The sequence below is a fragment of the Colias eurytheme genome, chromosome 1 (genome assembly GCF_061535395.1).
Source record: "Colias eurytheme isolate Ceu_HAF_F1 chromosome 1, ilColEury1 Martin Lab GWU primary, whole genome shotgun sequence".
Lineage (NCBI taxonomy): Eukaryota > Metazoa > Arthropoda > Insecta > Lepidoptera > Pieridae > Colias > Colias eurytheme.
Window position 1 is genome coordinate 3795377 of NC_142980.1, and position 23891 is coordinate 3819267.

General features: G+C 33.6%; 1 protein-coding gene across 1 annotated transcript in view; it reads right to left on the reverse strand.

Annotated features, from left to right (window-relative positions):
• Positions 1–664: 664 nt before the first annotated feature.
• The window catches only part of LOC149910958 (uncharacterized), a 69729-nt gene continuing 46502 nt past the window's right edge, over positions 665–23891 (reverse strand). The window contains exons 5-10 of the mRNA XM_090101447.1: positions 23529–23700; positions 18145–18376; positions 15905–16158; positions 8744–8954; positions 5160–5774; positions 665–3455 (exon numbers count right to left, since the gene is read on the reverse strand). Coding sequence (XP_089957573.1) covers positions 3376–3455; positions 5160–5774; positions 8744–8954; positions 15905–16158; positions 18145–18376; positions 23529–23700 — 1564 coding nt within the window. The 3' untranslated portion in view covers positions 665–3375. The remainder of the gene's footprint in view (positions 3456–5159; positions 5775–8743; positions 8955–15904; positions 16159–18144; positions 18377–23528; positions 23701–23891) is intronic.

Here is a 23891-nt window from a genome sequence, read left to right on the forward strand (position 1 = left end):
CATATAATTACGTCCATGTCTAATATAATTAACCTGAAAATTCCCCAATAAGACATAAATCCATTGTAATTTCTACAAATGAAACACTGAATAGATCTAAATCTTTATTATTAAGAATAATGAGTAAGAATTACAGTTAATCTAGACATTAACTGGCCAACTATATAAGTAGTCCTCATAGCCTTTTAAAATTCAAATCCTTTATGTGCATTACATCGTTACTTCCCCGCTTATGTAATTGACCACGAAACGTTTTTCCTATAGAGATACATATTATTATATAGTATCCAAAAGACAAATACATAATATTACCTCCATACATATATTATGTAGAGTTACTACCATTGATTGATTACATCAAAAGCTAAATTGAAAGTCGCTTTACGCGAAACACTACTTTCTTACGTACTACGTATACGGTTATATGATCGTAGGCCATATAAGTACGGCCGATAGACACTAATTATGATAAACAGTAGTATGTTTACCAATCTTTTGGGCGAATCGCAAAGATCCATAAGGAGGAGTATTCGTAAATGTCACATTATGTGTAATTTAATGAGCGTAAAAGATATCTCGAATGAGTTGAATGACTAATTATTTTAATTTATAACAAGAAAATCGCGGCTGGTTTTATCATAGTACGTAATATCTAGAATATTGTATGAGTATGTACTCAGAATATAGCCAACTGAGATTTTACAGTGAGCAGACAAATCCCGACAAAGGTAAGCTTAGAATAACTTCCTGCTCAAAGGATTGTCATACTTTGTATCGTTATTTCATACAACAATTTAGAGTTTAGATTAATAAACTCCGTGCACTACACTGGTAGCACAATTATTATTATTTTTTAATAAATACTAAAGTTACCACCGGTTTTGGTGTGTTCCACAGTGTGTTATTGTATTTATTAAAAAAAATAGTACAAGTAAAGTACTTTAACATCTAAGGATGTTTTTCTCGTAATTGTCAAATCCGTGATTTTTAAACTCTCTGAGAAAGTTTCATTTATTTAAGACTAAGATGTGCAAGCGCATGTGTATGCATCATCGAAGTTCTAAAATATGTCATGTCCGTGATCTACTTAACTTAAACATTAATTACATCAAAAACATCAAAAAATTATAATTTAAATTTACTTTTAATAATTAATTTAATGATATTCGATACCAAACGTATTACGATGTTTTGGTTGATTTTTGGTAACAGTTATATAAAATATAGAAACGTAAGCAAATATGTTTTTCAACAAAGTATAACGTTTCACGATCCAAGTAAGTACTTAAAAATGTAACGAATAACAACAAAAACTAAACTAATACAAAATAATTAACATACACTAAACCATAAAAGAATTTACTCAGTCTTAAAAATTTTCAGTATTTTTTTAAACAATTAATGTTTTGACTTTTCGCGCAACAGTTGACTAGCGTGTTTTTCAAAAGATTATATTTTAATCTTACGATGTTAATTATTCGAATTTTAAGCCTATGTATCATTTGAAAAGCTTCATTATTAATTTCTTTGGTGTATAAGTCTCCTTAAGGGACTCCCGAATAAAATTACGTGGGTTATTATTAGAGCCAATATTTCAAACTCTCGTCATATTTACGCTCCAGGATCATTTTCGAAGTATCCTTAAATTCTATTAAAAAGTATAAATTCATCAAACATATTATATTTTGACTATGTTTAATTTGCGACACTCATAATAATTAAGCACATGGATTTACTCTATACTGAAGTTATAACTGTCTATAATCAAATGTATTTATATCTACTTTTATATCTATGTGATTGATATCGATTATATGAATTCTCGGTACGATTCGCCTAATGCGATAAAAATATGAAATAAAAAACAAAATATAAATACGTTTACTGTAAGTAAATATAAGATAACAAAATAAATAATTTAAAAAAGATAACTTTTAATCAATTTTATTCTTATTTTGCAATTTAATTTAAAAACTACTCAACCCGTTTATTTCCCGTTCCGTTTTGGAACTTTTTGTAAGTTCCGTTGACTACTGAAAATCTAACAAACTTAAAATCAAAGAGATCAGCCAAACAAAACGGCACAGATATCCTTAACTTTAGATTTAAATAATATATTATGTATCTTATACATACAAGCATATTTACAGCAAATATAATTTTACGATTTTTTTTGATTTTGTTTTTTTTTTGCTACGTTTACATTTCCATTAACTTCATAGCATAAATATAATTATTATTATAAAGATAAAGTCTTAGATAGATAAATATTTGGACAACTTTCGAGGACAAAAGTTTGGAAAATTCGATCATGTAAGTTCGTTACTATGGATTGGTCAAATTTTTTCAAAGTACAAATTTACATTTCCTACGATATCAACGTTAAATTTCTTTTTTGAAGTAAAAATACCGAAAAATACACAAACTAATATCACCGGGATGAGTAACTATGATTACAGTTTAGCAACTATTGTTCCAGGATAATACGATACAAAAAATATTGTTTCTCTTTGCGTAAAATAATGTAGTTTCGTGTGCACTTAGCCGTTTTAACAGCCAATGTGTTTCAGAGGATGATAAAAGCGCATCAAAATTAAATAAACGTAGTCTGTATATCGTAAAATATTGTCAATTTTTTTCATAATTCAATTGTTACAAAAAGAGTAGTGTATAGAAATTCGAAAATTTAAGAGCCTGAAGTTCTGTCAAAGATTACATAGAAAATAGATAGATCAGTTAATAATTCCCCGAAAGCATCTAGATGCGTTCTTTATCTGTATAAAGAACATGCAATCACGTTGTAGCTTTTAAAGTTTTAACCACCATCATCACATCTAAGAGAACGCAAGGGAATTCGCGAACTTTGCAACATATTGATGATGATTAGATGAGAAAGAGTCAAAATCTGAAAACAATTGTATACGATTTCATGAGACGCGTAGTCCCGAACCAAGTGCGTACGAACCAATCCACGGTAGCGTTTTGGCTCAAGAAGAAAATCAACAGACACATTAACAAACACATAAATGTTAGCTTAATATTCATCTTGAAAGTGTGAATCAAGGACGAAATTCAGATGGTCTTAAATCTTCAAATGTTCAATTTTAAAGCCAACGCAATAGTGCAAAATAATCAAACTTATCTTTCGTATTTTATAAATATAGACAACAATTTTAATTTAGCAGATAATTTTACCGTAAAATAACAACAGCCAATGTTGTTGGCACAATTATTAAGTAGCTATATAACTTATCAATTAAATGGTTTTAACAACACACAATGATTACTTCAATATTCATATTTATGGGAAATATTTAAATACGATAAAATTCACTTTGAAACATTAAAATGTCCACACTCCACACTGCAATCAGTTTAGTCGATATTTTCAAAATAGGCGTCCTTATTCCGGTAAGCCTCTTCTAGAATTAATGTGTAGTCAATGCCATTTGCGTCTGAAAAGAAACGATGAGTGAATATGCCAAATTGATTTGAAACAACATTGAAAATACACAATTCGCAGTTAAATTGCTATGCGCTGCAGCTGTTTACATGAAATACAAAATATTTGCGATGGAAATGACAATAAAAAAAAAAACAGAAACAGCACAATCTAACTAAAATAATGATAGAAAAAATAGTTTGCTTCATTAACACGTTCACTGCGGCACCTAAAATGCCAAACTTACCGTTGTTGCGGCATGTCTTCAATACTTCACATCGGCAAGTTCACCACTGTGCGTCATGAGCCATTTTTATCACATCGCACCTACTGACTTTGAAGATTAATAATTTCATGAAATTTCAAGATATTTCAAAAATTTTTTTTTCGGATAATAGTATATATAGTCTTGTATATACCGCATAAATAGCTTTTAGTTTGACTCAATAGTTTAAAAGATATGAGGGAAAATGTAAACCCCTGATTTTGTGAAAAATTATTTGCCATCCCGCACTGCGTTGATACGGCATGTTTACAGTAATAGCGATGGGAAACACTGTAAAATAAAACATCGATATCGATATAAATCAATTTTGTATATTTCAGTCTGTTTGTTAACAGATAACGAGATCGTCGATACAAAAAAAAACACTTATAAAACAAGGTACTTGATGGAGTACTATCAGGAAATTGTTCAGTAACTTTTGTTTTAATTTGTTCAGTAACTTTTGTTTTAATGTTTTATATTATTTTCACAACTGTCATCACATTTTTGCATTTATGCTACGAAATAAAAGAAAGTAAAAAAACTAAAGCCTCTAAGGTATCATTGTCATTTAAAAATTTGATAACGACGCGTGCGGTCCTGGTACATCACTATGCGAGATTGACACGCGGCGCGCTCGCAGTACAGTGCGGCATGAGGTGCTTGTCCATGGCAAAATATTTGACATGCCGCACACAAAAGAAACGGTTTCTTTTCTATGCGTGTGTCCAATATTTTGCCATACGATTTTTAAACGAAATTGAGTCCTACTTCAAACTGTGATCACAAAAATATATTTGTCTCTTTTCTAGTCATTGATTAACATATAAAAAACCTCGCCGCACCACGGTGAAAACTGCGATTTTGGGCGCCGCACTGTGGTGTAGTCGCTGATGGCCCGATACTGGACATGCCGCAGTGAACGTGTTAAAACAATAATAAAACAACCTTTAAATATTTTAGTATCTTATTCAGACTTTTGCTGATTTATGAACGTGATTAAAGCAGATGGTCATAGTGATTGCTTTTGTTTCAGAACAAATAATTTTAAATTAAAAGACAAAGAAAAGCAAAGGCCGACAACCATATAGGTATGAATACAATCTGACCTGCCATTCTTTATTAGGCAGGTTGTATATAAAGTCAATAATTACTACAAAGTCCCTATCGCGGGCTAAAACAGAAAACAAAAAGTTAATTAGGATCTGTTCATTTTTAATTGATTTGTAAATGTGTGAATTTGTGTGAATTGACAGTAAAGATAATTAAGTCAATGTATAAGTGAACCTTCAAATTAAAGTTAAATTATGCTATCTCAAAAAAAAAAATTGCGATGCATATCAAATTTAAACTTTCGCGTTTTAGCACAACGTTGAATAAAGCAAGTTAAGATAAAATATGGAAACTTATAAAAAAATGTTAAATATCGATGTCGGACATAGGCCATCTTACCCAATTCAGCAATTTTCAACTGATCGTCTTGATTTAGGCGTAGTATTTCATTGATGTTAGTTTCTTCGGAATCGTCTTCTATTTTTACAATTTTCGGGGCTGGTTCCTCATCAGAGTCTTCGCGGTGTCGTCTGACCCCACAAATGCCACTTGGCCCTGGTTCTGGTTCAACCGGACTCTCTACAGAAATGGGAGACCCTACAGGGTCTGCTTGACCCACGGATTGGAAAACAGGGTCTGCTTGACCAACGGTTTGGAAAACAGGGTCTGCTTTACACAGAGATTTGAAAACTGAGTTTTCTTGGGTCACGGATTGGAAAACAGGGTCTGCTTGACCAACGGTTTGGAAAACAGGGTCTGCTTGACCAACGGTTTGGAAAACAGGGTCTGCTTGACCAACGGTTTGGAAAACAGGGTCTGCTTGACCAACGGTTTGGAAAACAGGGACTGCTTGACCAACGGTTTGGTAAACAGGTTCTTCTTGGACCACTGATTGTAAAACAGAGTCTGATTGGCCCACGGTTTGGAAAGGCCTTTCGCTCTTTAGGGCCTTTTCTGCCGATAACCTATTCTTCCTCGCTTTTACACCCTCATACGGTTGAGGTGATTTGTTGCCTGAAACATGTAAACCATTAAAACATTTCACTTGTAGAAGTCGAAAAGGACTTTGTATTTAATAAATGATTACTGATTCGAAACAATTTATTCATTAGGTGAGAGATTTTTTTTAATTATAAAGAGAATATAGAGTGATAGAATGTTACTTTAATTTGACCATCTCCTTGGTCCTGGGTTTGATTCCCGGTGGAGACGAAGAAAAAAATGCCCCGGTCTGTCAGGACACAGAAGGCTAATCAACTACTTGTCCCTAAATAATATCGATCAGTAAAACAGATGTATGCATAATGTTTACTGTTCATAGTTCTGAGTATCTTATTAATAAACTATTAACTATCTTTAAAATGAAGTTCATGGCTCATGCTGCCTTCTTTCCTTGAATTGATTTATGGAAAACATTTATATGAGTAGGTAATTTGGTGTAAACAGAACATTGTCATAATACTTCAAAAGCGTATACTTAAATGACAAAATCACTCGACGCAATAGGCACATAGGATCAACATACTTTATGACAATATTCCTCCACAGGCAACATTGATTGATGATAAAAAATAAAGAAAAGAAAATAAAAACACTAAACATTTAACATTTAACTACATAAACATCAAAATTGATACCGTTATTTATGTAAACTTAGACAAAATATTGTCGTATCGACCATAATCCGTATTTACTATCATTAAATATTCACGTTAATTCACGTTAGCTATTGTTAAAAATTGTAGCTGACTTTACTGTTTCCAATTTAAGAATGTAACCTGAAACAACTTTTGAAATAATTACATGAATATTAACAATAACTATAATCCTTGGCTAAATTATTTTGCGGATTGGTCGTGTTCGGTACATATTTTGGTGTGTTCACTTCACGTGTCGCTTTGATACATATTTTCATGCAGATTTTATGTTTCATAGCGAAACGTGCAGTGAAACGGGGGTGAGATACAATGGATGAAATGGTTGATATGAAAATAATCTTAAAAGTTGAATGATGATGTGAAAATGATAACACGTTGACAATGATTAAGCCAGACAAAGAGAAAAATGCGCAAGCGAAGACAAACGAAAGTGAAAGGTGGGACATATTGCGATTATTACATTCAATTCTAACATTTATCCAAGTAATACTCTAGTAACTCGTTACAAGCGAAGAAAGACATTGACAAATATTGCGTACGGCAGTTTCCATTGCAATAAACTGACTTACGTTAGTTTGATAGAATTAACATGCTTATAAATATTTCCAAATTTTAAATAACAGAAAAATTTCGATCATCATTTATTTATCACTGCCGTACTTTGATGCAGTTCAGGAATTTGTCAGGTGCTCAATTTTATTTCATATCATTTTTATTTTTATATGAATGACTTTTATAATGAGTATAATTAATTGAAGTTTACAAATTCAAATACAGCTACGCGATTTAAAACTGAATTCATCTCCAAAATATTCTGATAATTTACACAACTGATTAGTTGAGCAAATTATTTAAATTAAAATATTTACTAACTGGGATACGGCCGAAAATATTGACAATTATTGATAATTAATAATATTCAATAAAGCAATTGAAAAATGCAATAACAACATTTACTAATTTACAACGGATATGGCACGCAGAATGGAATTTTACCATAATTAGAAGAATCTTCTGTATATTCATATACACGTAAGGACTCTTGTTTTGCAGCAGGCCGTTCGGCAGAAGCTTTATTTCTGAATTTGCATTTTTTTACAATTGGGGAAACTGTAGGATCATGATTTCTCAAAGCAGTAAATATGAGATAGTTGTTAGCATTTTCAGAAATATCAGGATTGTCTATCGCTGTCATCGATGTCGACCACGCCACGCGACGGCAGTCGATTTCTTTCAAAATATATTCTGGAGCAAATCCAGTGGGTGCCAGGCTGATTGGATTTGCGGCGGGTCTATGAGTTGGATTTGAATGTGTCTCGTGTAACGAAGGAAAAATATATTCATTCAATGAGGTTAGCGAACTAGTAGCGAAGGATGTCGATTGCGTGTGATCTGTAGTAGTAAATGTTAATGGATGAGTGGTTGTGCGGGTTACGGTTGATGTCGTGTGCACTGTAGCAGTAGTTGTTTGATCCACACAGGGGAATGGCTGCCACATCCTGGCAAACGGCTGAATTATATCTTCTGTGGAATCTGAAGAATTATAATATTCTGTATCAATAGGGGTTATTGGAGATATAGAGCTCGATGAAGATTGAGCCATGAGCAGCGTTTCGGTCGTAGCAGTCGTGCGATTCACTTCTAAAATCGATTCTGAATCAATTATAGATGACCCAGAATCTGAACTTGTAACAAGGGGAGAGGTCGGCGGAATTATCGAGGTCGTTGGCCATTTTAGCCAAGAATTACTAGTAAGTGACGCAGTAGCGCTTTCGGTTTCAATTGATACGTTTGATCTAATTCCATCAAAGTTTGTTTCAGATGCGCTAGATGTTGTCTGATTTGTATTCGATACAGTTATAGTCGATTTAAGAAAGTTAGATTGATTTGCAGTTGACGCTGCATCGTCTACTATCAGTTGACTCACAGAAGACGTATCGATGTGTACAGACGAAGAAGACGTAGCAGTTGAAGTAGTCGTAGTTTTTATTTTTGCAGAACGTGCGACTGATGCTTTTACTCGAGTTCTTGTCGCTCTAGTTACAGTCGAAGTACTTTTAATTTCTGAATTACTAGATTGTGAAGATGTCTGAGCATTATCATGTACAGTGACAATAGCTGTTACATTTGTTTGCGGCGTGCTCCATGAATACTGTTCGCTTGTTGAAGGCAAATGAGCGGATAAAGTTTCGTTTAAGTTATTGATTGATTGCGCGTAATATCTGGTAATAGGTCTATTAACAATTAATTGATTGTTGTCTTCGGGCACTGGTCTGTTTGCATCTCTACGTCTTCTGTGAGCCATGTTCTAAAATGACAAATTACCTATAACAAAAGTACTCTTCAAAATAGCATTGACAATTCTATCTTTCTTTGGGGGAATAATAGAGAGTCGGGGAGAAGCGAATTCGCTACTCGAGGGGGAGGTTATATCGCTATCTAGGTCATCTTGGGATGGTAGGTTGGTAACCAAATGCAAAATGACTTCTTGAAGTTGTGCTGGATCTTCAACCGATTTATTTTTTTCGCTTATCCCCTGCAAACAAAAGAAAAAAATTGGTCAAAAAAGAAAGAAAAATTAGATTTTGACTATGTACTATGTACCTAGTTATGTTAAAAAAATTGTAGATTTATAATAATTTTTGGATTTATACCGTAGGCAATACATGCATCACAGCTTACTAGCTTAATCATTTAACCCCTTGACCATTGAGCGGCCCGATCGGGCCAAGACAAAATAGATTTTTTTATTTTTATTTTTTGATCAAATGAAACGATCATTAGTCGACACTTAAAATTTCCCTTTATCCAGTACCAGTATCTAAATCATGTACTAATTCAGCGTTAAAATACTGGATATAAAAGGCAATTTTATGTGTCAATTAATGATAATTTAATTTGCTAAAACGCGATTACTTTCGAACAAAAAAAAATGTGAAATCATTAAAAAAATATCTATTATAAAACATAGGCCATGCACGAAAATTTGTAGGGTGATGTCTATTATTTAGTAGAATAGTTATGTAAATTCAAAATTCCTTTTACAAGTTTACTTTTTTTAACATTATTTTAAGAATTTCGGCGCCCGGATATAGGCAAACTTTAGAATTAAATATATAAAAAAGACGTGTGGCACTCGTGGACTGCCACGGTAAAGCTATTGCATAGCATGCCTTCAAGCCACACCTCCGAGCCCGTCGGAGTGGGGAGCGTGAGGTATTTTCGTTACGGAACTTCTCGATTCGGTCCCCGCGCTCAAGGCCCGCGATAGAAGCTATGCAATAGCTTAAAAAACTGGAAATTGTATCAACGTAGGACTTTCACTCTGGTGTTTGTGATGATAACAATCATAAGATTTTTGAAAAGAAGTATAGTGACACAAAATCAGAGTTTCAAACACAATGCGTCTACACATCCAAAATATCTTAATATGTTCAGCTTTAAGCGCGTCACACACGGTGAAGATACTATAATATTTTATCTTAAGATACTGTTATATTTTATATTACAGTATCTTAACGCATCCGGTATCAGCGTTCGGACCATCATTTTTCTTTTTGTCATTACGTACTAAGACCCCTGTAGAACCGCCATCCTGTTACAAATGACGCGAAATTTTGTGGGTCATTAGTAACAGGATGGCGGTTCTACAGGAGTCTTAGTACGCAATGACAAAAAGAAAAATGATGGTCCGAACGCTGATACCGGATGCGTTAAGATATTGTAATATAAAATATAACAGTACCTTAAGATAAAATATTATAGTATCTTCGCCGTGTGTGACGCGCTTTAGTCTCTATAATTTTGTCGCAAAAAACTTTCTTGAGAATCTAGGTTGGAACATATTTAAATTTCGAAATCCTAAAGCGAGTAAGTATTTTTTTTTAATGAATAAAAAAAAAGAAAAACAAAAATGAGTATCATTGTCAAACCGCATTCGTGCCGGTGCCGTTTCATTTTAGTTAGATGCTGTCATTGAATGAATGACTTTTTTGATTTATGAGAGCATTTTCGACTATATTGTTAACGCTGCTGTAAACGCTACGTATAAACGCCGCGTGTAAGCGCCACTTGTAAACGTTGCTTGTAAACGCCGTGTGTAGACGCTGCTTGTAATCGCAGTGTGTAAACGTCACTTGTACAGGTAGCACGTAAAGGCCGAGTGTAAACGCCGCGTGTAAATGCCACTTGTAAACGTTGCTTATAAACGCCGTGTGTAGACGCTGATTGTAAATGCCGGGTGTTAAAGACGCGTGTCAAAGTAGCGTGTGAACGCTGCGTGTGAATACCACGTGCGAACGCCGCAAGCGAACTTCCCGTGCAATCGGCGCTTTTTCAATGAAAAGTGATGGGGTTACTCTTTTGAATTGTCTAGGCAGACAGTTTAATATTGTAGAATCAAATAGGTCATTAATTAAACGGCGTCAAACTGGTTCGGCTCTTGATTGATCGGCTGATTTAGCTAGTTCGCTGTGACAAATGCAAAAATACTTATGTTATATCAAAGTTAACTTATACTTCATCACAATTATATCTGGTCATCAGATGGATACTCTGCCAGGCAATTTGAAGGTTTATATTTATATCTGTAGGCCTAACATCTGTAACACCAGTGAACGAAAGATAGCCTCGTGTTAAGCAAGCGAATATTTTATTCACATAAATTTAACTAATCACAAGATATGCAAGCTATAGCACAAGGTGTATACTATGAATAATTCAACACGCCTTCTAACATTTTAACTAAAAGAAGAATTTAAAATTAAACGTGCAACGTCAATTATTAGAAAATAATACCTATCATTATCACAAACAATACTTTATACCGAAATTGTCCGTTATACGAGCGAAACACGGTCGCGTCCGCGTCGCTATCGCGCACTAAACTTGTCTTAAATGTTTCAATAACAGTCGGCCTGAAGGCGGGAAACTCGCACGTCTTTATACAGAGAAAGCAAGCACGTGTTTGGATAGTTCACGTGTCCGAGATTTGGAGAAAAAAAGAGTTTCAAAACTTTTATAAAACTTCGCTTACAATCTTAATATCACATTTTCTATACATTGTTACTCATTCAACATAATTTAAAAATATCGCATTTATACAATAAAATACATATTTTAAGTTAAATCGCCTTGCAAAAAAGTTACATCACTTTCGCTAAATCGCTGACAAGTTTAAGGGCGAAATTAAAAAGCTCACACTTTCCCTCTTATTTAACTTTAGTTGAATACCTCTTGTTTAACTTTAGTTTTCTAAAAAATATTGCAAAACCCTAACTGAAATAATTTCCGCAAATAGAAACAGTTATTTTATTTTACGATTAAATTTCTATAAAAATTATGTTTAAATACTTACACAGTTTCACCCAAAAGTTCAACTGACGGCCGCACGATTAGGAAACCGAATTTAATTGTTTGCAATAGTTATTAGGCACAGTACCACCGGTTCTACACAGAGCATTCACTCAACGAACGACAGATAACTAAGTCCCAGGCTGAAGAGCCGGACTGTCAGCGCGCGTATATTAGAGGACGCAGTAGTGAAAAGTAACCTGATGCACTGAAAAGTTTAGTCAGAATGTACGTTATATTTTAAGTCTAGAAGTAGAGCTACGCTTGCGCGCGGTGGAGTCTGGGCGGAGATGCACTCCGGTGGGATGGGCTCATAGGGTGGCTGGGCGGTTTAAAATAAATTCAATCATTCCATCGATAACAAAATTGCCCTCATATGCATATTTTAAGATTACAGGTCAGATGTAATTTTCCGTGAAAGGAATGCGGAGGATGGTCTTCCAAGAAGCAGTATTATTGGATGAAAATATCCACTTCTGGCTACTTCATTCATTCCGAATAAAAATTTTTGTATTTATGAACATGAAGAGAATTTATTAAATTTATGTTTATTTTGGTTAATCAAAATAATTGTTAATAGTGTTATACATATTATCTTCACTTATATTGAACTTTTGGGAAATTCTTATATATAAAAATGAATCGCAAAATGTGTTGGTAAGCGCATAACTCGAGAACGGCTGAACCGATTTCGATAATTCTTTTTTTATTATATTCCTTGAAGTACGAGGATGGTTTTTATGTAGAGAAAACGTAAATATGTACCACGGGCGAAGCCGGGGCGGACCGCTAGTCTTATATATAAAAATGAATCGCAAAATGTGTTGGTAAGCGCATAACTCGAGAACGGCTGAACCGATTTCGATAATTCTTTTTTTATTATATTCCTTGAAGTACGAGGATGGTTCTTATGTAGAGAAAACGTAAACATGTACCACGGGCGAAGCCGGGGCGGACCGCTGGTCTATAATATAAAAATGAATCCCAAAATGTGTTGGTAAGCGCATAACTTGAGAACGGCTGAACCGATTTCGTTAATTCTTTTTTTATTATATTCCTTGAAGTACGAGGATGGTTTTTACGTAGAGAAAACGTAAATATGTACCACGCGCGAAGCCGGGGCGTACTGCTAGTATTTAATAAATTTATAATGTGTTTCATTGCTTATTAACTGCTTGTTCGGACATCGCAAGGATCTACCCAGGATTAAAGAAAATGTTACTCTGTAAAGAGGTAACTTTCAAATAATAAATAAACAATCTAATTTAAGTTGTAACGAACAATAATCAAATCTATCTCCGTTTGATTTTCCTTCTAATTATTCTCTATTTATTTTTATATATTTACTTTAAATAGCAACATAAAAATGTTATATATAAATATTTTCCCAATTAATTAAACTATACATAAATAAACAAGATTAATAAAGCAAAAAATCTTAGACGGCACATTCCTTTCGATAAGTATCTTTTACAAGATAATTAGGTGACCATGTCGATATTGTTTACGGTTAGGTAACTTTTTATCGATTTCGATGTAAGGTCACGTGTCAACGTCGGTTTTGTTGTCGACCATCGGACGTCCTATCACGTGAAGGGCTTTGAATGGAACTTCTACTGAATTTCACATTTTGAACTGTCAGCGATGTAGTGAACTTCCGTGAATAGACCGTATTCGTAACTCATCTGCATGATCATTAGTTGCATTTATGACGTGAATTTGCTTGTTTAGTTTGCCCGTATTGAATATATTTTGATTAATTGGCAATAGCTTTTTTTTCTACAATCACGTTACTTCTGTATTTTTCTAGAATCATTAGGTTCGATAATAATCATGCCATCTTCGTGAAAGCGTCGATCGCCTATAGCACAGGTCTAGTACCTAGTTTAGGCGATCGTCGTGTCTCATGTATGTAAACTTTTTTATAATGTGGGTCCAAATAAATATTTTTCATTTCATTTCATTTCATCTTCGAAAGCGCTGTCAGCCGAAAACGTCAGTCCATGCTGTTAATTAAAAGGCTTTCTATACACGGAAATTAGTGTCCACTGTCTAGTGCTCACAATGTAATTGTTTGTGTTCAAAATGTTGTGTTAATTGGAAATTTAATTTAAAAACACACTCGTGAAGGCTTTAGGCCCCCGTACGTGCTCTCCAATCTAATCTAAGCTACTCGTAGTTTGCGCACTCAAACTTTTGCATCTCGCCTAAACATACGGATAAAATACTAAGCGAAAACACATGGTCTTAAAATATTTTTTTCATTATAGCACATCTGATAAATGCCTTGATAATTTAAAAATTAGGAATATCGGGATTTACGACCCAAATTATAATTTTATTTGCCCAGATACTGTTAGTTAATTATTTATCGACATTATGAGGAATGATTTGATTGTGTTTATTTCAAATGAGTAGGCTCCCGAAACTACTGAACTGATTATCAAAATTATTATACCAATAGGAAACTGCATTACTTTTGAGTTGAAAATGCTAATTTAGTTGTTTCTATTCCGGGTCAACATGTGCGGAGTCAGGACGAACGGCTAGTAAGTTTTATGTGTTATTAGGTTAATATTCAACAAGTGATTCCTACTTCTGAAGCTGAACAACGAGCTTTATAGTTTATGGAACAAATGCAATTATCACTTTTTGGGAACTGCATTGAAATTTAAATTGGATCCGCTCAATTTTGACGGTGAAGTTCTGAACATAATAGACTTACTACCGGCTAATACTTGTTTCACAGGCGATCACTCAAATTACGTATAATTTTTAACCTGTTCGATATTTTTTGTCGTAACTTTAAAGAAAAGACGTATATAACTAAAATAGAAACATCAAACAGTGCTGTATCGATTGGTGACTAGTTATGTTTAAATATTGTATTATGTATTGGCTTTTCTTTAGAAGTTACTATGAAAACCTAGTTGAGTCATACAAGAAAGTCGTAATGACATCTTATAAAATATTGGTAATCCTGAAATGTGCAGTAATTACCTACTAAAAAAATTATACGCGAGTTTTACAACCTAATATTTTTCATTGTTATCCTAGTATTAGGACCAGGGGATTTAATTGAAAATGTTAACTTAGAATATTTTTCAAATTACGGATTCGTAATCGCGGGCCTTGAGCACGGGGACCAAATCGAGAAATTCCGTAACGAAAAACCCTCACGCTCCCCACTCCGACGGGCGCGGAGGTGTGGCTTGAAGGCATAGCATGCAATAGCTTTACCGCGGCAGTCCCCGAGTGCCACACGTCTTTTTTATTTTCTTTTTAACGAGTTAGTTTCCTTGTATAAAGGACATGACTAGCTCATTTTCAGCAAAACCCAATTTCTAAGAATTTAAAAGTCTAAACCCACATTTTCCCGATACTAGCTGAGAAGCTTTCACAAGATTAACACCGTAATTAAGTCTTCGTGTGAAACTAAAAGCAGATATCCACTTAAGCTTTGCGATGTGTACGGACTTTACTGTACCGTCAATCAAATCTAGTGGATAGTTGCTGGATCGAATCGTGCCATCTAATGGAGTTCATTCAATTAATAGTTACAATGCATACAATGCTTCTAATCCTGGATTTGCCTTAATAATAACTAGACTGGTGTTCTAAGGCACCCTAGACCAAATGAAAAGAAGAAAAAATCGTGAAACGAGCACACGTGCCAGAAGTGAAACTTCTTTGGCAAGATTCAGAATACCAAAATCGTCGTCTTACTCAATGACGTGACGGTATTGCTATAACGCGATCTTTGAATTTTACTCTCAACGCGCCTAAAGAAGTTTCACTTCAAATAGATTTTTGAGGTTTCACGACTGACCTATAGGTTAGGGGTTGTCATGGTACTGGGAACAACGTCAGTTCAAATACCTCCTAGTGATCTATTTTTTCCATTATTTAAAACTAGCTGCTCCGCGCGGTTTCACCCCCGTGGCTCCACTCCTGTTGGTCGTAGCGTGATGATATATACCCTATAGCCTTCCTCGATAAATGAGTTATCTAACACCGAAAGAATTTTTCCAATCGGACCAGCAGTTCCCGAGATTAGCGCGTTCAAACAAACAAACTCTTCAGCTTTATAATATTAGTATAGATTTGATAGTTGATAAATACTAGTAAACATACCTGGGAAGGTTCATCTTCATCAGTGTCTCTATCTTCTCCGTTGTTTACGAGCAGTTTGAATCTCTTTTTCATTAGGCGTATAAGCTGTTTACCCTCTTCTTCGTTAACAAGAGTGTTCGTGCAAACAAAACTTGTGACTGCGTTTGTGCTTTTATCCACATCTAATCTTCCTCTAGTCCTCATGTATATAAAACGACCATTCTTCGTCATCAGACGGTAACAAGATTCACCGAAGAGACGGTTTTGATCGTACACTGCGGATTTAAATGGCACCTTTGAGATACTTTCGTGGAATGTATGAAAGCTTGGTTGATTCTAAAGTTTGCACACATATATGTGTGAGTGATTCTATGAATCCAGGTAAACTGGGTTCATTTAGATATATTATTCGCTCTTAAAACTATGAATGTTTACAGAAAGGAAGCAGAAAGGTTGTATTAAGAGTTAAGACCGATTAGTACATTACAATAATGCTTCTGTAAGGATTTTCGTTTTATAAAGAACCTAATTGAAGGATTGTTCACAACTTCCTAGTAATACCTGAGAGAAGATATTCTAGTTATTAAATATTCCTATTTTAGGAGCCTTTGATACTTTATATTCTACGTCCAGCGTTCTATGTTGAACAACATTATTAATTTCAAAACGCATAATTTTAATTATCTTTCACAAGTAAAATCTATTTGCAAGGAACTTTGTCTTCAATCTCAGTTTATGAGAAAATATTAATTTATAAAATGCAATAATATAAATATTTTTCATAACAAGAATTTAATCGGATTTAATAATTCTATTGAAACGGATAATTATTATAACACCTCTGCATTTTATTGAAAAAGGCTAGTTCTTATTAATTTGTTTCAAGAAAATACCAAATAAAGTCGAGATAAACATGCCCACGTGTAAAAATACCAATTAACAGCGATCTGAAGCAAAAAAGGCAACTAATTAATTAATAAGAACTATATTGCCAATTATCAATCCATTATATTTTCTTGTAATAAAAACAAAGGGATGTTTGTTACAAACAAACTTGTTTTTACAAAAGCCGCGTGGGCTGTATGAAATCCAACTTAAATATATCAAAATCACTGCGATATTGTAAAAATTTGTGTATCGAAATTTTTACAATTATAATTGTAAATTGAAAGATTCCTTGAATAGAGTCATGACTTTATTGACGAATTGCAGCAAATCAATTACGCTGGACACAATCTATTACGCCCGAAATAGTTAATTAAAGCTTTGATACGTTGGAAAATCGAAATCCGATAGTGTTTTGTCTGTTGTGTTGATGGTGTTAGTCACTTTAGTTACTGAGTTTCAGTGTAAATACACAATAACATAGATTATAAACTGTAAGCTAAATTGTAAAACAATACGTAAGTGGTGGTTATGTTATCGATCTTATTAATGTCACATTAATCACATCGTGGAAATAAACACATAACTGACACGCTAAAAAACAATTAGCCCAAGAATTAGAAAAATATGACTAGACACGACATTATAAAAGGTTGATAAATAAATATTTCAGGACATCTTTCACACACTTGTGTTATGGAAACATACATATTATATAATTCATAAAACATCAATATTCATCACAAATATTTGACCTGTGTGGGAATCGAACCCAACGATTTCTGGCTACACACCAAGGTTGGTCAACACTTGGTTGGTCAAGTCACCAACCAAGTCAAACAGTCAAATACGTTTATGTCATCAAAACCCGTGCAATGTCAAGGGGGTGTGGATTATCGAATGTCAAAGATAACAATTTATCGCCTTATGTATTTGAACATCTGTCTAGGTGATAATTGTCTCACGAGAGCGGCAAACAAGCGAATCGGCAAATAGTGAGTAATATCATGTAGACTGATGTATAGGTGTAAAATTATGTATTTAAGGCTGGATATACACGAAACAACTTAATTTATATTTTTACTAGTGTTACTGTTGCTGTTTTACTATGATTTTTCGTATCTGGAAATAGTCAGGGGTAACACGGGTTACTTTTTACCTGTACATCTTATAATCATTAGTATTTTCTCGACTAAAAAAAAGTCACGTAAAAAACAGATTAAATAAGATAAATTATAATATTTTGTACATTAATCGATCCTCAAAGTGTAGAAAGTTTGAATTAAATGTGTTCTGTCTGTTTAAAGTAGTTCAAAATAGAGTCTAAAACAATCTGTTACATTCAAACATAACGAAAGATGAAGAATAGTACTCACTCTCACGCAAAGCGATGATCACCCATCTGACGTCATCGCGGTGCATAAAGTTCATTGCGTTCACGCCGCTCACTTCGTGCGTCATGTACCCTGTTACGAGCGCAATGCGTTGCTCGCATTGTATAATTTCCCCGTCGATAGAGTGTCGCGTGCGGTATTCCAGCTTGTACGACTCGAGCACGCCTTCGGTCATGAACGTCTCGGTTGTTGGTCGAGCCATACCGATGAATACCTGTGTGTATGAGATATTAGAGAAATTTAATGTGGAATATTATGATTGTACAAGTTCGTTATTTATCAATCAGACACTTATCATTAATTCTAAAGAACGTATCTCATAATTATCTTTAACAAAAATCTATCAAAAATCGATCTCATAATAAACGGGAACCGGAAGACCATATCTTTCAAAAAAAAAGATCATCATCATATATGTTCACCCAGCCGAAAGAAATGAAATAATAAACAAAAAAAAATACGCTTGAATTGAGAACAGTAGGGAGCAGCGATTGCTAAATAAGATCGTACGAGAACAGCCTAACATACACCATATACATGTGTACATGTATTGTTTGAAAATGACCTAATCATATCTAAATTTGCATATAGTATAATAAATAATTCCAGTTTGTATCACAAATAAACACCAACATTTAATTACTATTTTATCCCTTTATCATTTCGTATTATATAATAATTCAATTTCAGTATTATTCAATTAATTTATTATAGCTATTTAAATCACCATAATGTATTTTGCAATCAGGAAATCTAAATGGAATTTTTGGTCATTGTATATTTTAATAACAATGCTTGCAAAATTGGGTCTATATGCAAAATGAGTAGTGTTTATAATCAACCCGATTTAATGAAAAAAATTATGAATAATATGATTTAAATTCATCATTCATTCATGCGTTTTTTTATTAAAATATAATCATTCATCATTATATTTTAATAAAAAAACGCATGTTAACGACGAAACTAATTCCACAAAAGAAACTACATGTGAAGTTAAAAATGCAGCGCCTTTTCAAAGAAGGGCGCTGAATAAAAAATAAAATAAACGTCGCATTGACACACGTAATTGATTTCCGATACATGGCTGTTAAATTAAACAGCACATTCAGGAAACGTGGAAAAGGCACAGACATAGGTCCGGTATTTACAGGAATCGGTAACAATAAGCCGATAGAAGAGCTTTGACTAAAATAATGTACATAATTCCATGACTTATTAGGCATAACTATTGAGCAAATTTGTTGCAGGCTTTGCTAATGACCTTGGTAAATGCAACTAGTTTTGGGAAGTAATCATTATAACTTTTTGGATATGAAATTTTTGTTCTCTTGAAGGTCCAGCGTGGCCGGACCATTAATCGCATAGAAAACGAATAGATGACAAGCGTTTTACCATTTGTCTATAAATTGGTTCTTAATAAGATGTTATTAAGAAACCCATTAGAAAAACAACGTTGAGGGTGTTAGATGAAAAGCTTTTGTATCTAAGTAAGAACTAAAATATTACCAAGTTAAAGGTAAACGAAAAATCAATTTCAATAAGATTAGAAGAATGTTATTCTCGGTCATAACATCTCTTTCCAATCAGCCCACATTGAGGCGTAATTTGATTGAGGTTACATCGATTCATCCCATTTCATAATTCTAGATGATTCAATTTTATTATGTAAGTTTCAAGGAAAATAAATTTGCAATTGGGTTCATCGAAGGAACATTATTATTTAGAATTTCTATTTTAAACAAGATTTCTTGGATCTCTTATGAATATAGTTCATTCCTCTTTGATATTGTGAAGTACCCACTTTTCAAGGAAAACCTATCGATATACCTATCAACTGGAAGCAGCAGAATCTCATGGGCTATTATCGTAATACTGCATTGACATTTATTAACTACGTATCTACATTCTAGCATTGCAAGTACGCTCGACGTTAGAGAGGAAAATTATTGGAATTCGTTTTTGAATCTCAAGATTGGACGCGGCTTTATTTTATATGAAATAAAATACTGTAACTGCAGTTTAGGTTTTTGATTTTGTAATATAAATGAATATATATTTAATTAGTATCCATTAAAACATCCTAACATCATCATAATGTGGGAGATATATGCCTACTTTGCAGCATAAAGCTAATGCATACTAAGCTTGGCCTTGGCCGATTCAATGCACTTTAGTGTGACATTGTGAACTTAAATCAAAATGTTAATGCAGACTGGCGTTCGTTACTCATTATAGGATATACGCAATATAAAATTGTTATCTTAATAATATTATATGTATATGCGAAAGATTTTTTTTGATGTATGTATGTTGGGTACTCTTTCACGAAAAAAACTACTGGATTGATTTGGATGCAACCATTATTTTGGGTTATTCATAAGAATAACATATTATGAGCTACAGAAATGAAAGACTTTGCCTGCGGGTGAAACCGCGCAACACAGCCAGCACCTACTTACATTGTTACACAAAAAATAACAACTCACAAAAATACTCCTCAAAAACAAACGCCTTAAATAAAAAAAACTTCGTATCAAATTTAGTTAACGAACAAATGAAGGCTTTTATTATGCTTAACACAAAAGCTTCCAGGCTTCACGTGCACCTGACGTTACATAACATCCTCATGCAACTTGCCGGCCCCATCTCACCCCATTCTCGTTGTTTTCGATAACAAGGGACGTGCTATACCTACTATTTGTGTATGAAATTCAAATCAGTTCAGGTGTGCGTAACAGACAGGTGGTTTTGCTTGTATAGGTGTGAATTTGAAGGGGAACTCTGTTTTAATAGTTTTCTTCCGAACAACTCCAAACTATCTCAAATGAGAAGCCATTACGTTGAGATACAAATAAAATTGCCACCACTAAAAGAAACTTGTTGCGCAAAAACATATAACGAAAATACAGTGCTTAACGATATTTTCATGTCCCCTTAAAAACTGACGTCATTCCTAAAACCAGGTTGATCGTAACACGTCAATAATTACTGAAAAAGCTCCAAGTTCTATTTTAGTTCACCTACGGAATAGGATTAAAAAATATTGGATCACGGAACATGATTGAAAGCCGAGTTTCCCTCCAGCGACGCAAACGGCTAGAACAATTAGATCAGCCACGATCCTGGGTGACATATCGAATTTCACCTGTCCTTTACATTTCAAGCGTTATGGACTGCCCGGTGACACTAACATTTTCAAGCATTGTTTTAAATGTTAGGAGCTCAGCGTGTTATAATTTGTATAAGTAACGTTAATACTGCTAGTATGGTAATGACGTAATTAGGAACAACAATTATTAAGTAGGCTTTCACTACTTTGATAATGTCTCTGAGAGTATAAATTATATTGGGAATCGTAGATCATGTATATAAACATTAATCCATTCATTTGAATAAGGTAGTATATATAAATGAAAAAAGTATTTTCTCTGGAAAACAAGTACCATAGAAATGATATTTCAAGTAAAATGAGTAATTTGCCGATTGATTTCATAGGCATCCCTCACAAAATAAGTAATTAAGTGAAGTCAAAGCTCTTTATTGGCTAATAATAATTATTAAAGTAATAGAAAAATTAAATAAAGGAGAAAAATATTGCTGCTTCCATGAACTGACATTAATGTTAACGGGAATTATAGAAAATCGATACACCCAATTAGACATAACTACTACGTGGAAAAGCTGGGTATTGACATTATAGAGATTTAAAAGTACATATCTATACTAATATTATAAAGCTAGAGAGTTTGTTTGTTTGTTTGAACGCGCTAATGTCAGGAACTACAGGTTCGATTTGAAAAATTGTGTCGGTGTTAGATAGCCTATTTATCGAGGAAGGCTATATAACATCATGCTAAAACCAACAGGATCGGAGCCACGCGGGTCAAACCGCGGGGCGCAGCTAACATTCTATAAAATTCTGTAGTCAAACAGAATTCTGGAAAGCATAAATCCTATTTACATACATGGATGTACAAAGAGAGATAACATATATTCCGAACGTTGAAACGTGATCTCTTCTCGATAGTAACGGAGAAATGTTCTCGGTCTATTTTCCATGAAATAACCCGTGAAATTGATTATATTCCATATACATTCTGAGCGATTTCACTAGAAGTAGTCTGAAATGACCTTTTAGCCCATTTTTCAATTTAACATGGATTACGATTTCCGCGTATCCGTGCAGGTAAAAGGTTTTATGTGTATTATTCATTTTGTTTAGGTATTTAGGTAGTTCTAGAAGGATTGATAGAAAAATGTTCACTAGAATTAGCCATGTTTTTATCCATTTTTTCAATTTAATATCTTATTGTTTCCGTGTTATGCCATGTACCTATTTATTTACCTATTATTTTTACCTATGTACCTATTTATTATTAGGTGTGTCACTTAGGTATAGGTAAACCAGAATCTGATGGCAATTAGGGAAATAAAAATTTTGAGTGTGCAACCCTAGGGAAAATGGACTGAACGATCTTGATACTGCGTATTTTTTATTTTGTCCTCAATATCATTAGTTATGTTACACAAGTGGATAATACTGTATTTAATAATGAGATATCCACGTAATAATATTATGTAGGTACTTATTACATGTATAATATACATATTACTTTTCTAAAGGTTATACATAATATTATGTATTACATACCTATTAATTTGAATATAATATATCATTATGGCATGTGAAAATATGGATGTAATGATAATGCAGATCAAAACTTATTTACTATATTTAACGATTGTTTATAATTTTTTATAAAATAAAACAATAATAAAATAAAATCATGTTTATTTTCGTAAGATTTAACACATTATAAAATTGACTTGTACAGTGTACACCTTGGACTTGAGAAATAGCCGAATTGGAAACTCCTGTTATAAGTTTTAATAAAATTATATTTTAATCAACAAACAATATACATTTTTAATTTAAAGTATCAAAACGGGTAAGTCCAACTTAGCAATAAAATCTTTCACGCGCTATAAAATTGAAAATTGTGATGAGTTTGACCCTTCTTCATCGAATATTTTTCTATACACATTGTAAACAACACCTCTTGCTTGTGATCGCAGCGGTTTTACCGACATTTAGAAGATTTTGAAGACAAAATCCTAAAAATTTATCATCAAAACAAATAATTTGACAACCAATTTGATAGTTGTCAAATTAAGTTGCCACATGAAAATCTTTAATTTTTTAAATATAAATATGCCATCAGATTCTGGTAGACCTATAATATTTAATTTAGATGGTCAAAAAAAACCCTGCCGGATTTATAAAAAAAAATCTTATTGACTTATGTATTCAATTATCATAAAATTTAAATCCATCATAAAAATAAAAAAAAATCCATACTCACAACATCATTGCCGCTCGAAATGGGGTTTTCCCCCCTGAACCTGGCGCGTCTGACAATCTGGCAGAACCGGTTATACTTCGGGCTGGCTTTGTCCGCCTTCCGGAGCGTTCCTTCCACATGACATGTCACGTAGTGCACTGGCCCAGAACGCTGGCCGTTTAGTTTCTTAAACCTTGAATTAAAATATTAATATACCAGGTGAAAGGTAAGACGTCAGACGAATTTAGACAGGAGCTTCTACTCATGAAACTGAACAACTTTTGTTCTACAACTTTGCTGAATTCGTAAAAAAAAATTGGACTTTGTAAGGAAACTTCGCTAATCAGCTGACCGATTTCCATACAAAGTCCAATATTTTTTTCT